Here is a 15,347-nt window from a genome sequence, read left to right as displayed (position 1 = left end):
GGCAAATGACCCTTGTTTCTGCTGAAATGTGAAAACACCAGATAAGTTAAAAAGAATATGTTTTCTAGAGCTATGGATGCAAAGACATCTCAAAGAACTGAACTCTGGAGAAGGATGAGCCCTTCCTAAGTGAACAGAGATCGTCAGTGACGTCATACCGGTGGGTCACTGCCTAGTCTGAGTGTGGACAGGAGACGAACCCGACTGAGATCAAGAAAGATCAGCTAAATCTTTATTTGTTGTGTGGGCTGGTGTGAGAGACTGAATCTGGAAGGGCCCCAAATGCAAAACCAACTCCCCTCATGTGCTAATTCTCCCATAAGGGACTTTTGCTCAGTAACACACCGCTGAGAGCCAGGTTGAAAGCAGAGAATCATCCTGGTGGTACTGCAGTGAGTGGCTCCCAGTGCACTGCTGGGCAGAGTGGTTGACCTCGTTCTAACATTATTTGAAGCCAGAGGGCTGAAATTAAATAAAACTGCAATGGAGTCCGTATCAACCCCCCGAGAAGGGCAAAATGATCAGCTCCTCATCGCAGGTCCTTGTTTGGGAAAGGGCTACATTCTCTGGGGGAAAATGTCATCTACCTCCACTCTCCTGTTACTTTTATACATCAGATCTGGCATAAAATAAAAAATGTTAAGACACGAAGAAGAGAACAGACTCAGAATCGAGAGAAACAATAGTCATTGGAAGTAGATCCAAATATGACCCAGGGTTCTGACTAGCAAATAAAGACTCTAAAGTAACTATTTAACCAACACTACAAGAAATACAAAGGTCGTTCTTCAGGATGAAAGAAAATGATTACAGACAGAAGCCTGGGTCTGAAGCGGGGAATGAAAAGTACTGGAAATGGTAAATGTGTGGTCAATATAGAAGACTGTTTAAAAAGTTTTCTCAAAAAGTCTCCTGTTTAAAGTAAAAATAATAACAAAGCATTGGGGATTAAAACATATAAAGAAGCAAAGTAAATGACAATATCAGCCCAAAAGAATGGAGACATGGTGAGTGTAATTAAATAGTTGCATATATAAAAATAAATAAACATGTTTTATGTAAAAGTTGTATAATAGTAATTCAAGGTAGGTTGAGATATGTTCAAGATGACTGTTACAATCCAGAGGAAAACTACTAAAAAGATAAAATGAGAAGATGTGGCTAAAAAGCTAACAGAGATAAAGTAGAAACAAAAAAATAATTGAGAAATCCAAAAAAAGTTAGAAAGGAAGGACACAGGTGCATAGAACCAAAAGGACCAATGGGAAACAATAATCAGTGGTAGATTACATCTATATAGATGGTCAAAAAAATACATTCATAAAATGACACACTAATTCTTGTCAGAATGGATAAAAAATAAGACCCAACTGTATACTATTTACAAGAGACATGCTGTAAATCTAAGCACACATACACATAAAGGAGAAAGATGGAAAAAGATAGCTCATACAAATGCTAATCATAAGAAAGCCAATAAAGCTATATTCCCATCCAACAAAGTACACTTCAAGACAAAGGGAGAAATGGCATTAAAAAGAGATGACATCATCAGGAAAAGTCAACAGTCCTAGCCGTGTGAGCGTGTGTGGCATGCCTTCAACAGACACAAAATAAAAAATGACAGAACTTAGAAGAGACATAAACCCGCAATCATGAGTTGGAGATTTTTGACATTTTTTCCTCAAACCCACTGATAGGAAAAGCAGAAAAAAAAATCAATATGTCTATAGAATATTAGAGCAGCATATTAACCAACTCAACTTAATTGATATTTAAAGACTGTCAATGCTTTCACGGCACAAGACACCTTCTTTTCAAAGACGTATGGTGCATTTATGCAAATAAACCATATGTCAGGCCATAAAATCGGGCACAAGGTCTGGTACGTGGCCAGGGCTTAATGAATGTTTATTGAAACAAACTAAACGCAGCTGAACTGTTAGGCAATAATTCAGTGGGTGTCTAGATTAGCTGGGATGGCTCATGTGTAATCAGTCCCCGAGGGATGTGAATGGACTGTTCCGTGGTGATGCACTGTGATTTTTGGGTCAGGATGAGTTTGTCCAGGTATCATATTTTGTTCAACCTCTCTTTCCCCAGCCCCAGTCTCTGACTGCAGCCCTGGGAATATCCAAGGGTCAGATTTGTTGAATCCTGGCCATGACCTTGACTCACACAAGTATCTTAAGTTTTAGCTGATTTCAAACTCTCCCTACAGCTTGAGACCTCAGGGCTAAGAAAAGATCTAGTGCCTAGTATTTCAGAGTTCAGTAATGGACTACATGAAGATTAAATTACAAAATAATAACAATCATCACCATTTTCTAAGCATCAACTGTTGTGCCAAGCATAGGAGTAGGTACTTTCCGTATCTACTCAGACTTCACATAACTCTGAAATGTGGGCCATATTTCCATTTGACAGATGCTATCTCATTCCAATATGCGTCAGAGATGTTAAGTAAGCAGCTCAAGGTCACACAGCTTTGAGTGGCAGAACTGACATTCCAGCCCACGGAATGCCTGCATCTAAAGCACCCTGGGAAAATCCATGGTCCAGAAACAGATGTGAAACACATGCAAAGGCAGGGACTGGAATGAAAGCCGCAGCCTGGGGAGGACCCAGTCTGGCTCTTCTGAGCTGCACCAAAGCGGATCTCCGTTTCAGCCATACGTTGTAAGGGATGTAACAGCCTGAACTTTGGAACCACAGAGAGCTGGGATCAAACTCTAGCTGTGCGCTTGGTAGCTGTGTGATCCTGGAGAGACCTTTGTCTGTTTTAAGCGTCTGTTTTCTCATCTATAAAATGAAGATAATGGTACTGAGCCATGTCGGGTTGCAGGAGTGGCAGTCAGCCCAGAGACACACAGGACAGCCACCTGACAAGCCTCCAGCTAAAAGAGCAGCCTGTTCCTCCTGCGAGCATTAGTTCTTCATGCTTGTCTTTTTCTGGTCTAGTACTTCTAACCTCCTGAAGTTATAATGCTTTGCTGACTTGTCAACTGTTTTCTCTATTAGAACAAAGCTACACAAGGTCGGGGACTTCATCCATCTAGTTTATTGCCAGGTTCCCCTGAGCCAGCATTAGGTGTTCAGTAACTTTCCGATAAACTCAATGTAGGACCATTGTTCTTGTTCTGGTCATTCCTATTACTGTCTCAGGCTTGTGCTTGGGTTGGGTGGAGGTTCAATGGAGCCATGATAACTTCTAAAAGGTCTGATTCTGCTCCAAAACAACCTGTCCCCAGGTATACTCAGATTCTGAAACTAAAAAGGCATGCTTTTGAATGGTCATTGTCTTTTATCATCTTTTAAGTTCTGATTAAATCTGGTAAGGCTGCTAAAATGTTCCATCTGACAGCTGAAAAATCGAGCAGCTGACCCACATCACAAGTGGGCATCTTTTATGATCTTCACAGAGTTTGGGGATAGAGGAGGTTTGGGGGAGGTGTGGCTCACTTCCCATACTGCTTTTAAATGTCATACGTGTTATATATGATTTTGAAATGAAAATGTGGCAAGGCAAGGCTCAAGGGACTTGAGCCCAAGCTTTGACAATTACAGCCCATCACACGGAGTAACACAGCCCGAGCCCCAGCTCTGTTTGATGGCCAGCTGATGGGAGTGTACCGTTTCTAAATTAGAGGTAAGGAAAACAAACATACAGCTTCCAACTCTGGGAAATGTTCTAGAAACTGTGCCACGTAAGTCACGATGGACTGCTCGTCCGGCGTGTCAACCATGATGTCTGTTAAGAGAGAGACAGGAGTTAGGACACACAAACATGCGATTTTTAACTAGAATGACTTGAGAGAAGCCTCATCTGGCTAATGAGCGGAGACGCTGGGATGCAGAGTTCAGGGCTTCTTGTTCCCAGGATTCTGTTACTCCCTGCGATCTTAGTTCCCCACTGCTAGCAGCCAGCTCACTGCTGGCCCCATCAGTGAGTCTGGTGAACCAGGACCCTTACACGCTGCTGGAGGGAGCCCTAAGTTTGGCAGTCCTAACCCACGTGGAAAGCAATCTGACAGAGATAACCAAGCACCTTAAAAGGGTGTGTACTTTCAACTGAATTGCTTTCCTGTACACCTGAAACTAACACTACATTTCAATAAAAAATTTTTTTTAAATTAAAAAATAAAAATAAATATGTGAAAGTTAAAAAAAAAAGTGTATACTTTCTTATTCCAACAATGGGACCTGGTCCTGAAGGAAATAATCTGAGATGCATGCTGAGCTTTATTCAATAAGATGCTCACTGTAGTGTTACAGAAAAACATGACTATTCCCAAAAAATTTCAACATCCACCAGTGGTAGAAGAGCTAAGTAAATTTTGGTACATCCACCCGATGGAATATTATGCAGCCAAAAAGATGCATAATGAAGACATCATAGCAGCATGCAAAATACTTATGTCACAATTATAATGTTAGATTTTTAAAAAGTAAGATACAAAAATCTACATATACTGAATGACACCAATTGTGTAAAAAATGTAATTAGATGCATAGAAAAATCTTGGGAAAATGATCTCAGCGGTAGGGATGTAGAAGAGATAAAAATTCATTAGATTTTTCTGGACTTTCCAGATTTTCTACATGGACAGCAGGTGTTACATACGTAATAGAAAAAATTATTACCAAGGAAGAAAAAGAGAGAACCACTGCTACCTTCTGGCTCCAGGAGCCTGGGGATATGGAGGGCATTGTGGGCGATGCTGAAAGCCTTCTCTAGATTTTCCCGCATGGAGTTTTCCAGCGCCTGCTTCATGTCAACCAGGCTGGGGTCGATGGTCTTGATCACGGCCAGGAAAGCCAGCCCGCTTCTCCAGCTGCCGGCGAAGTCCTGCACCGCCACGCCGTACCTGAGGAAGAGCCGCCGCCCCAGCGCAGGTCAGGAAGCAGACTCAGTGGTGCCTCGCTGGCCCCCGAGTGGGGCCAGGAGCTGCTGACCCAGTGAGGCCCAGACGCCCCCAGCCCTGAGCACAGGGACAGCTGCACTGAACCATCCACGTTTCCATTCCCAGACAAACAGAATAGGAAGGTATATATTATACAAAGAGACAGCATAGGACCTCATGTTCCCCAATGCTTTCCCTTCCTCTCTCCCTCCCTCCCTCCCTTCCTTCCTTTCTTTCCTTCTTTCTTTCTACCTATCTACCTATCTATCTAAAGGAGCAATTTTATGCACTATTCCTTTTATCAGTGAGATTCAAAATGCAGCAAACACAGATATGCTGTGCAATAAAAAAGGAGCCCGAAAGACCCAAGTTCACACCCCGGCTGCCCCTCTGGACTCCCAGTGCCGCGGCCCTGGGCCGGTCATGTACCCCTCTAAGCCACGAACTCCTCATTTATAAAACAAGGTGGCTGTCGTGGGGAAGTGTCAGGTTGAACCCACAAGAAGGGCCACGTCATGTGCACAATCTAAGGGGGGATGTGGGTAGCACACGGAAGCCACTCCTAAGTGACAGCTAATGTCATTCTTTTTGTTTTTGTTTTGTTTTGTTTTTTTTGGGGGGGGAGGTAATTAGCTTCAATTATTTATTTTTTTTAACAGAGATACTGGAGACTGAACCCAGGACCTCGTGCATGCTAAACACATGCTTTACCACTGAGCTACACCCTCCCCTCGACCTTAATGTCATTATTAATATAAATAAAATGTAACTCTAAAAGTGACAAAGATATGGGAGGGTATAGCTCAGTGGTAGAGTGCATGCCTGGCATGCACAAGGTCCTGGGTTCAATCCCCAGTAACTCTATCAAAAAAAAAAAAACAAAAAAACTCAATTACCTCCCCCAAAACAAAAATAAAAAATAAATTAAAAAAAAAAGTGACAAAGATAGATAATCCTGCACTAATTTCCTTTAGAATCCATCCTTTGAGACCCCTTGCCAATCTCCCAACTATGGTCACTGAACTCTCTTTAAAAAAAAACAAAAACCAAACATCTTTTTATTTAGAAATCATTTGAGGGTCCTAAGAAGTTGCAAAAGCAGTACCCTCCACCCAGCCTCCTTCAGCGGTAGCATCTTAGGCTACCAGCGTGTGTTATAGGAGGCGTGACCCTGACGTTGGTACAAGACTGTTAAGCCACAGCCCATGTTAGGATTCCATCGGCCCCACGGCCACGGGGGCCATTTTCTCACAAGTACCCCTGCCTGTAAACGGCACCACAAAGGAGGTACGCTGCCCCACCCCACAAAGACACTTCTTCTCCGTTACAGTCACCCTAACTCCTGCAATGAGCTCTCTTTTAGTTGACTTATTTTTAAGCAACATTCATCGACTCTTATGATGCTTGACTCCTTAATCAAACTCCAAAGGTCCAACCTCTCTCCCATCTTTTTTCCCCTGCCATCTTTTACTTCCAGACACCGGGGAGACGGGAACTGATGTTAAGTGTTTATTAAGCGCCGATGCTCTGCAAGGCGCTTTCATGGAGTTTATTTCCTGGCACCCTCACTACCCTGTAAGGCAGTGAACGGCAAGTCACCATCTTATGGGTGCAGCTTAGAGAGGTGACTCCTCAGGGTCTCCCAGTCGCGCAGGGGTCAAAACAGGAGGCTAGGCTCCAGTTCACCTGCTTCATTTTGGAAGGGCCAGCCCTAATTCTGATACATTGCAGCCTTTATTGTTCTTAGTTTTTAAGTCGCTGCAGACTCTGAAAGATGCCCAGAAGCTTAATAACAAATACAGACATGTTAGGATCCGAGAGATGCGCCTACTTTGGGACTGAACATGGTGAAGGCTCTTTCGATTTACATGCAAATTCTGCAAACCAAACAGTTTTGAGCGCAGAAACAGAGAGGCAGACAGTGTTCCTTCCTCTGAGAGTCCCCGTGAAATGCCAGGCACGCTCGGGCACGTGACTGAGTAAATGGTGGTGCCCCCGTGCCTGCCCTCCCAGGGGAGGGGCCCCTCCCTCGGCCCGGCAGCCGCGCGGGGGGATGGGGGCCAGGGCGGGGGCCTTACTTCCTCGTTTTCCTCTGCACCCAGGCCAGCAGTGTCCTGATGGCCTTCCTCTGGTCCTTCACCGATATCGCCACACTCCTCTCTGCGGTGGGCGTGGGTGGGAAGGAAGAGTCTGAGTCTGTGCCCCCCGAGCCGGGTGACAGGCTGGAAGATGGAGAGTTTCTGCTGAGGTTGCCCGTGAGCTCTTTAATCTGGAAGGAAACCAGCATTTCAGACCCCAGAGGCAGACCCCGCAAGGACCCTCCTGGGCCCTGGCTGGAGGGACCAGCTCAGGCAGAACTGGTTCTCCAGATAGGGAGAAACCTCATTCTACGGTCATATGTCAGGGGACCGGGCAGTGCTCATGGTGGCCTGACCGTTTCTTGTGGCTTGTGGTGTGTGCAGTGACACTTTGCAGGGAAAATCACCTCTTCCAGAAGTTTCTTTAATTCTGGCCAGGAGCTGCAAATGAGATCTTGCTGACCTGACTCTGCTTACCCCTGACCGCTCATGACCTGTCACTCCCTGAGTACATCATGCTGCTTCCAGCCCCACTGCCTGTGCTCACCCAGGTCCGGCAGCCTGGATGTCCCTTCCCTTCAACGCTGAATTTCTGGTTACTCAGAATGTGCTCTGACCATGGGGTGCATGAGAAATGCAGAACCCCAGGCCCTGTTCCAGACCTAGAGAATCAGATTCTTCATTTCAACACCCCCCACCCAGGTGACTGGTATGCACAGTAAAGTCTGAGAAGCACTCTAGAGCACTCCTACTCATCCTTCAAAACCCCGCTCTGGTGTCACTTCTTCCAGGGAGTTTTCCTCACTCTCCTTCCCCCTCTGAAACAGTGGCCCTGGCTTGGTGCTTTTATAACACTCTGCTCATACTCTGATTATGGCCTGCACTGCAGAATTCTGTAACATGGGACTGACTTGTCTGTGATTCCAGAAAGTCTTGAGAGCACGATTTTGTATGTACAGAGCCTGGCACAAAGGAGAAACTCAACAGACATTTACTGAATAAATAAATGACAATCTGGGTGGAGTCAAGGACTTTTTACACATTACAGGATGTTTCCAGCGTCTATCAGGGAGTTTAAGAACAAACATCAGTAACCGAAGCCTGTGTATTACACTGCACAATTGACCAAGGGCTTTCCCAAGTAGCATCTCTTGGTGCTCAAAACATATTCTGACCACTGCTATTATTTCACAGATGTGGAAACCGAGGCTCAGAGGGAAGGCCCCACCCCCCCCTTTTTTAAGTTCAGGGCTCACATAGAACTGGATCTCTTGTCTCCAAGCCTTGTTGGAGCTCATTCTGCTCTGAAAGGTAAGCACTGAGTCTCTGTCACGTCCTCTTTACTCTCGGGACGGCCAGTAAATAATGAGCCATGATTTTCTATTTCAAAAGCGGGGCATTTAGAAGATGAAGTATCAGCTCACTCCCTACTATTAAGGGAAAAAAAAACTTGAGCACAATTTTAAATGCCACCTTCATACTCGAGCCGCAGAGCCTGCCCTTCCTCTGTAAAATCTGTCTTTCCAGAAAGAGGCGGAAGGTGCTAAGGATGGAAGAACAAGGTCTCCCCGTCACATATGCCTCTTCCTAGAGCTCTCTCTGCTTCAGGCTCTTTAACTGTCTCTGATGAACACGAGTCATTTTAGGAAAGTGATTCCTCCAAGTTCGAGTTTTGGTTGGAAGTATTTCCCCAGTTCCTGTGACATTTTAGAAAAAAATTATTTTTCGAAGTAAATACTTAACTCTTCAAGTCCCAAGAGAATAGAGCTCACACCACTTTTAAAATCACAGGGACTCTGAATCTTTAGCGACCAGATTTTTCTGGTTCTTCTACAGGAAACAGAAAAGTCAGAATCTGTCAGAAATGAAATCTCACTATCTCCCTTGATCTGGCCCCGCTCTTGTGTTGGGGCGACGCAGACTCAAAGGAGACAGTTACCATGTGATACGGAAAGGAAATGATTTTACCTGGAAGAAGAGGATTATGTTCCAAATCAGCCCAAGAACCAAAGAGGGGTTGCCATCCGCTATTTCTGCCGCGTCGATGCTAACAAGTTTCACCTGGAGAGAAGCAACGTCTGAGCTGAACGAGGGTGTCCAAGGAGGCTGAAACATGTTATTTCCTGATGCCCTCCTGGCCTGTTTCTCATTCTCACCTGTGCTGTTTGGCGCTGCCCCAGGCCACCTCTCAGGGACCCCAGCATGCAAAAGTGTGTTTAACACATACACGGTACCCACCACGTATGGACACTACCTTAAGCTCCTGAGAAGTATTAGCTGAGTTCGTCCTCACGACAACCCCACAGCATAAATTCGGTGAGGAAATTCCAGAGAGGTCAACATACCGTGGCCAGGACACACAGCTAGTAAGGCCTGTCTTTCTTTTCCAAGAACAGATGCTAAGTGCCCGAGGTGTGTCTGCATCCTACATGAACACCACCGAACCTCCAGATTTAATGCATCTTTGACAAACACAGAGCACTGAAATCGGTGATCATGGACCATGATGGCTAAGACAGTTACCCACTGCTAATTAGAAATAGCATGTGGGGATAAGGCTTTCTGATGGATGGATGGATGGATGGATGGATGGATGGATGGATGGATTTAACCCTGATTGGTTAAAATGTGCCTGTTTGACAAACACTTAGGCCTTTGAATCCGAATGTGTGACACTGAGAGTTCACTCCAGGAGGAGTGCTGGGGGCAGCGATGTCCGCCCAGAGGCAGAGGGACAGTGCAGAGCCCTAGAGGGTCCTTGCATGGGGTGGGGGGTGCTCTGTGGGCGTGTTGGCACTTAGCAACCTGGCATTCCATCCCTGACTCCCCAGTCTTTCAAATCCTTCTGTGACAACTTGGAATCCTTTCAACGAATGCCTTTTCTGCTTAAATCAGCCCAGTCAACTCTCACTCACCACCAGGAACCCCAAAGGAATCGCACTTTATGATGAAGTCTTCCCAGACATGTGATGAGTCAGGCAAGCTGAGGGGGTTTTCCCCAGATTAACTGGTGGATTAACTGGTGAAACTTAATGAAAGGGGAATTTTGGAAATGTCATCCCTCTAGGGTCATTCCTTCCCATTTTCTAAGGACACGAAGCTGAGTTCAAAACCCAGAAAAGGAAAAGAATTATGTAATCTCCCCCCGGCTCACTTAGCCCCCCTTTCCTCCTTGCTTCTCCCATATTCTGAGTCCTAAGAGAAAGTTTTACACTCTGATATGTTTACTCTACTCTTAACTTAAAAAAAAAAAAAAGAAAAAAGAAAAAAGAAAGAAAGAAAAGGAAAGGAAAGGAGAATTCTGACTGAGAGCCAGCTGCATTCCCGCCCTCCCTACTCCTGGATGTCCCCCGGCGTCTCCATCCTGATGGAGCTGGAGGGCTGCGCGGGGATTCGGGGCTGTACCTCCCACCGACGGCTCAGACACGCGAGCCCCCTCATGTTTCAACTGCGCTTCATTCAACCACCTCGGCAGGGTCCCCTCTGCCCGTGTCTCTTGTGACCAGCACACAACTTCAAATTTTGTCACAGGAAAGGCTATGTCAACAAGACATGTTTCAAATACTTACATTGCTATCTTCCAAAAACTTAAGTGCTTTCGCTATGTTGTTCAACCGAAAAATACGGTGGGACGAGGATTTGTATTCATGCAGCTGTAACACGAAACAGAACAAAACCAGTGGTTAAGCCAAGATAGGCCCTCCGCCCCCAGTGGTGCCATGGAGGGTGCCTGTCTTTTTCTTTACCTTTTTCATATCACTCTCAAGAGAAGGTTAGGGGCTTAGAGCACAGCCCGCATGGACGGCATCCAAACCCGTGCATGGGGCCCGGGACACACAACCTTAGCATCAGGGTCCCTGAAGATCGCCGTATTTATGGTTCCTGGGACTAAACTCACTCGAGTTGGTGAGTGAGGGGAATCCGGGGGTGAAACAAGGGACAGATTTGTCAAATCTTTCTCTCTGACTCAGCTCCTGGCTTTTGATACTCCCCCCACCTCCGGAGACTATCAGTGACATGCGCTCCTCGCTGCACTGATGGTTTTTGTCAGGGCGGAGAGCACCAGATCGGAGCGTCACCCACAGCTGCTAAATCATCCAGCAACCCCTCCCTGGCGGCAGCAGATGTTTCTGTTTTGTGGCCAAGAGCTTTGTGGACATTTATCCTGGGTCAGAGAGAGAGAGAGGGAGAGAGAGAGAAACAGAGAGAGAGAAGGTGCTTGCAGAAGCAAAAACTCTGACAGCGCTCACTGTACACTCTGGGAGCATCATCAGAGTAAACCAGTCCTGAACTGAAGCTCACCCATGGTCCTCCAGGTGGGTGGCTGACACCACAAGGCAAACCAGTGGACGTCACTTCCACACGGTGTGAACTGCCAGCCCAAGCCAATGGCTAAGGTCCTGGCTGTTCTTGGCTGGGCTCCAAGATCAAAGACTCCCTACAGAGGCCCCCCCAAAGACAGGGTAGCTCCTGACCGGTGCTCTGGCAACAAGGCAGGAGCCTGTGCTGCTGGAAACACAGAACAGGGGAGCAGAATACACTTTTAAAGGCTGCCTTTCGGGGACTTGGCTGCTGGCCCCTCGTGAGACCTGCAAAGAAACCAAACACTATTTTTGCTGCAATGGGCCCGCCCTTCATTAGAACTCATCATGTAACTCTGCACAGCCCCCGGGGCGGCTCCCAGGCACCTCCCCTTTTGCTGTTGGGAATGGGAAGGCGAGGGAGGGTTAAGGGGTGTGGTGAGCAAGACTCCAGCAACTTTAGATCTCAGAACAGAGGTAGGGGCTCTTGCCTTTAAACCTACAGTTAAGAGCAGACCCAGACGTGTCCCCTGGGGCTGAGCCACGGTTTGGCAAAGCTGTGACTCCATCACCGCACTTCTGTATCAGCAGTGATGGGCCACTTGGGTCAAATCCAACACCTGACTCTGGGGCAGGATGCTCCGAATCGACACTACTGGCATTTTGGCCAGATCACTGTACCCCCTCGAGGAACATGTCTGGGTACATTGCTGGTTGTCATGCCTAGGGGTGGGTGCTACTGGCACCCAGTGGGTAGAGACCAAGGATGCTGTTACATATCCTGCAATGCCCGGGACAGCACTCCCCCATGACAAAGAGCCATCCGACCCGAAATATCAACAGTGCCGAGGTTGAAAAATCCCGCTCTGTGAAGGGGCAAAAGAGGACTACCCTGCACACAGCAGACACAGGCACCATGGAGAGCAATTTTGGTCATACTCGCAAGAAGATTCCAGAAACCCATGTATCTAGTTTTCGCCTTGGGGTGGATTATAGAATTTGGTTGATAAGATGCCTTTCTCCTCCATCTTCCCAACTCTCAGCCATCATTCTAGTTATTGTAAGGGCTGGCCGGCTAAACTCTCACGATCTACTTCCGATCTTCAGCCTCAGTTTCAGAAAACATGGGGCGTTTATTCATTTACTTGCTAAAGTATGTGTGCTTAGTAACACAGGATTCTATCAGTCTTAGTCACTGAGAAAGGAATGTCACCCTCCCAAGTTTCTTGTCGCAGGATCTATGGACGGTCAGGGACGTGTACATACACAAAGATCTGTATGGAAAAAACCCTTCAGCACTGTTTCCCTTCGCATTTTTCCTTCTTCCTGACCCTTCTGGGACATACGTACCAGATTTCGCCCAGACAGGACTTCTAACAAAGCCATTAGGATCTTGCCATCTTGGATATCAATGAATAAATCTTTAACTTCTAGAGGTGGGTTGCACTATGGAAGAAGGGGAAAGAAAGCAGCCGATTAGCGGTCTGAGTAATCCACAAAACTGTTTCAGAACTGTAGGTTTCACTGGAGAAGAAACTGCCAGGCTTCCCGATCTGCCTCCAGACAGCAGAGCCCACCCAAGGAGGTGGTGAGCCCACCCCCTGCAGGCGGGGCCCGGACAGCGGTGCCCTGGGGACCCTTCTACCTGCAATCTCAGGCCCGCATATTAGATTATACCCGTATTTCTGCTTAAGGGGAGAAAGACATGTATGTTTTCATTACAGCCTTTCAGAGAATAAAATAATTCTGGGGGGAGGGTATGGCTTAGTGGTAGAATGTGTGCTTAGCATGCACCAGGTCCTGGGTTCAATCCCCAGTACTGCCATTAAAAAAAAAATAATAATATATATATATATACACATCTATATGTAAAAATAATTCTAGAAGTAGAGCTCACATGAAGTTAGTATAAGCTTTTCACCTCAGATTTAGGGAAACAGGCTGGGTGAAGTGGCCAGGGTTTGGTCAAGTCAGCTCTTTGCTGCAGTCCTGTTTCCTCATCAGCACACGCTGGCTGAACACACATGCAACTTGGGCCCACACCGTGATGGTACAACCCTGGGTCGGTGACCCTCTGGGCCTCAGTCCAGATGTCAGCAGGGCCTCCTCGCCTCCAGTACTTCTCCGTCCCTGTTTGTGCACCGGCCTGAGGCGCCCTCTGTCACTTCATCAATAGTGAGTCCAAGCCTGGAGGTGGTGGGACCCTTGGCAGAGGAGGCCAGGAGGGTGGATGCCGTGTGTGACTTGCTGGGAGGGAGCGGAGGGTGGATGGACACAACCGAACGGCCCTGCCCAGTGGCTGGACGGTTGGGGGAGGGGGAGGGAACCTTTTCTTCCACTGCCAAGTTTGTAGGTCTGTTAGGAACTCAACAGTTGATTTATACGTATATGTTCGTGGATATTTATGTGTCTAGCTACAAAAGTGATACCTGCTCATTATAACAGATCAAACTAATCAAAATTATACACAAAAGTCACACACACACAAAGGTGAACGCTGCTCCTTGCATTCCTCTGCAAAATCCAGGCTTCCTGAGATAAACAAGTTACCTCAATGCGCCTTTTACCTGTTCCACTAAGAAGCAAGGGGGCTACACACCCCTGAGCTCAAATCTGGGCTCTGCTCTTTCTAGGGACTTGGCTTGGGCATCCTCCTCACCTTCCCTGGGCCTGAGTGTCCTTATCTGGAAGGTCTCGGAGGACAGGGGCTAAAATGGAATAAGCTCACGCAGGTAAAGTGCCCCCCCCCACACCTGTCTTCCCCTACTGAGAGCATCGGGAAAGCAGCTTACTGGTGACTGGTCTGCTCCCCGCACAGTCTTGGGGTACCCTCAACAGTGAGGCATTTCATCCAGGGGGCGTATGCCTCCTGGTGGTAAATGATGAAAGACAGATGTCCTTAGCTGGTACTCCTCCGCAGGAAATAGTTCTCTCTCTCTCTTTTTTTTTTTTTAATTTTCACAAAATTTTTATTGAGGAAATTCAAAATATAATAATTGAGTACTCTTCTTTTTTTTTTTTTTTGGTAATGAAGTTCTAGTAAGAATAGTACATTTTTTTTGGTAGATGGATAAACTTAGCTTAATTTAGCCAAAGTTAGTTTTCCCTAGTTTCAAATTAATTGCAAATGGGGAACGGCTCTTGAATCACCCCCACGCGCTTCTCTTTTTGGGTTGCTCGGGTCAGTAAATGGCAGCCTGGCTCCCAGTTCACCTAGGCTCTTCCCTCTCCCTTTTCTGGGAGAAAAGGCCACTCTCCGCACAGGCTTTGGAGTGTGGAGGGGGCTTCGGTGCAGAAAGCTGGGCGCCCACTGCTTTCCCCTCTGACCTGGGGAGGCCGGAGGTCTAGGTGGACCTACACTGTACGGTGTCCATCAAGAGCTCGGCTGGACGTGGCCTGGAGTCTGCGGGGCCGGCTGGAACTTGTGGGTCAGGTGTTCCAGCACAGGGGTTTGCAAACCATGCTTCCCCGGAACCCTGGGCTTCAGGGAGCCCTCTGGGGGCAGAGGGGGTTGAAGAAAGAGGCTGACCTACGGCACTCCCCTCAGTCAGAGGTGCTCCGCTCTTATTGACCTTTCTTTAGGGTTCCAGGTAAGACTTTGCTTCAAAAAAGGTTTCTGCTCAAGGCAGCAACAAGCTTGATAAGTACTCCTTTACTGCAGTATGGTTAGGACTTACTTAAGACTAGGGGGACAGGGTCCAGGAACCTGCATCTTTAATCAGCCCTCCTCCTCAGCATGAATTCTACTTATTCTTTGGTATTGGGGCCTTCGGAATCATTAGAACAGTTAGGCTGGGGACTCCCTCTGCTCTTGGGTACAATGAAGGGGGTGTTCACACAGGAGACAGGAATAATGGGGGTGGGGGTGGGGGCAGCTGTCACCAGCCAGAAGGCCAGGGGTCAGGAAAAGCTTGGAAATCTTGGAGCTGTGGCCCAGCCACCCATTTCCTCTGGGAAGGCCTCTTTCCCATGAAAGCCCTGGAGGGTCCGGGTTTTCTTTCTTTATTAAGGAAGGTGGCATTTCCTTACGTCTTATACAAGCCCCCTCACCCCCAGTTAGTCAA

At 47.0% G+C, this 15,347-nt stretch overlaps 1 protein-coding gene across 4 annotated transcripts in view; it reads right to left on the bottom strand.

Annotated features, from left to right (window-relative positions):
• CLMN (calmin) overlaps nucleotides 1-15,347 on the bottom strand; it is a 113,056-nt gene that overhangs the window by 20,948 nt on the left and 76,761 nt on the right. For 3 of the 4 annotated variants that reach the window (XM_045505676.2, XM_010968750.3, XM_074365073.1), the window contains exons 3-8: nucleotides 12,634-12,729; nucleotides 10,552-10,635; nucleotides 8,951-9,043; nucleotides 6,983-7,173; nucleotides 4,675-4,868; nucleotides 3,669-3,751 (exon numbers count right to left, since the gene is read on the bottom strand). In XM_045505676.2, the coding sequence (XP_045361632.2) occupies nucleotides 3,669-3,751; nucleotides 4,675-4,868; nucleotides 6,983-7,173; nucleotides 8,951-9,043; nucleotides 10,552-10,635; nucleotides 12,634-12,729 (741 nt within the window). Of the gene's footprint in view, nucleotides 1-3,668; nucleotides 3,752-4,674; nucleotides 4,869-6,982; nucleotides 7,174-8,950; nucleotides 9,044-10,551; nucleotides 10,636-10,728; nucleotides 10,996-12,633; nucleotides 12,730-15,347 lie in introns of those variants that run through there. The other variant, XM_074365074.1, reaches the window with a different exon arrangement.

The sequence above is a fragment of the Camelus bactrianus genome, chromosome 6 (assembly GCF_048773025.1).
Source record: "Camelus bactrianus isolate YW-2024 breed Bactrian camel chromosome 6, ASM4877302v1, whole genome shotgun sequence".
Taxonomy (NCBI): Eukaryota; Metazoa; Chordata; class Mammalia; order Artiodactyla; family Camelidae; genus Camelus; species Camelus bactrianus.
The sequence above is the reverse complement of the archived record's forward strand: the minus strand, read 5'-3'. Positions and strand labels throughout refer to the sequence as shown.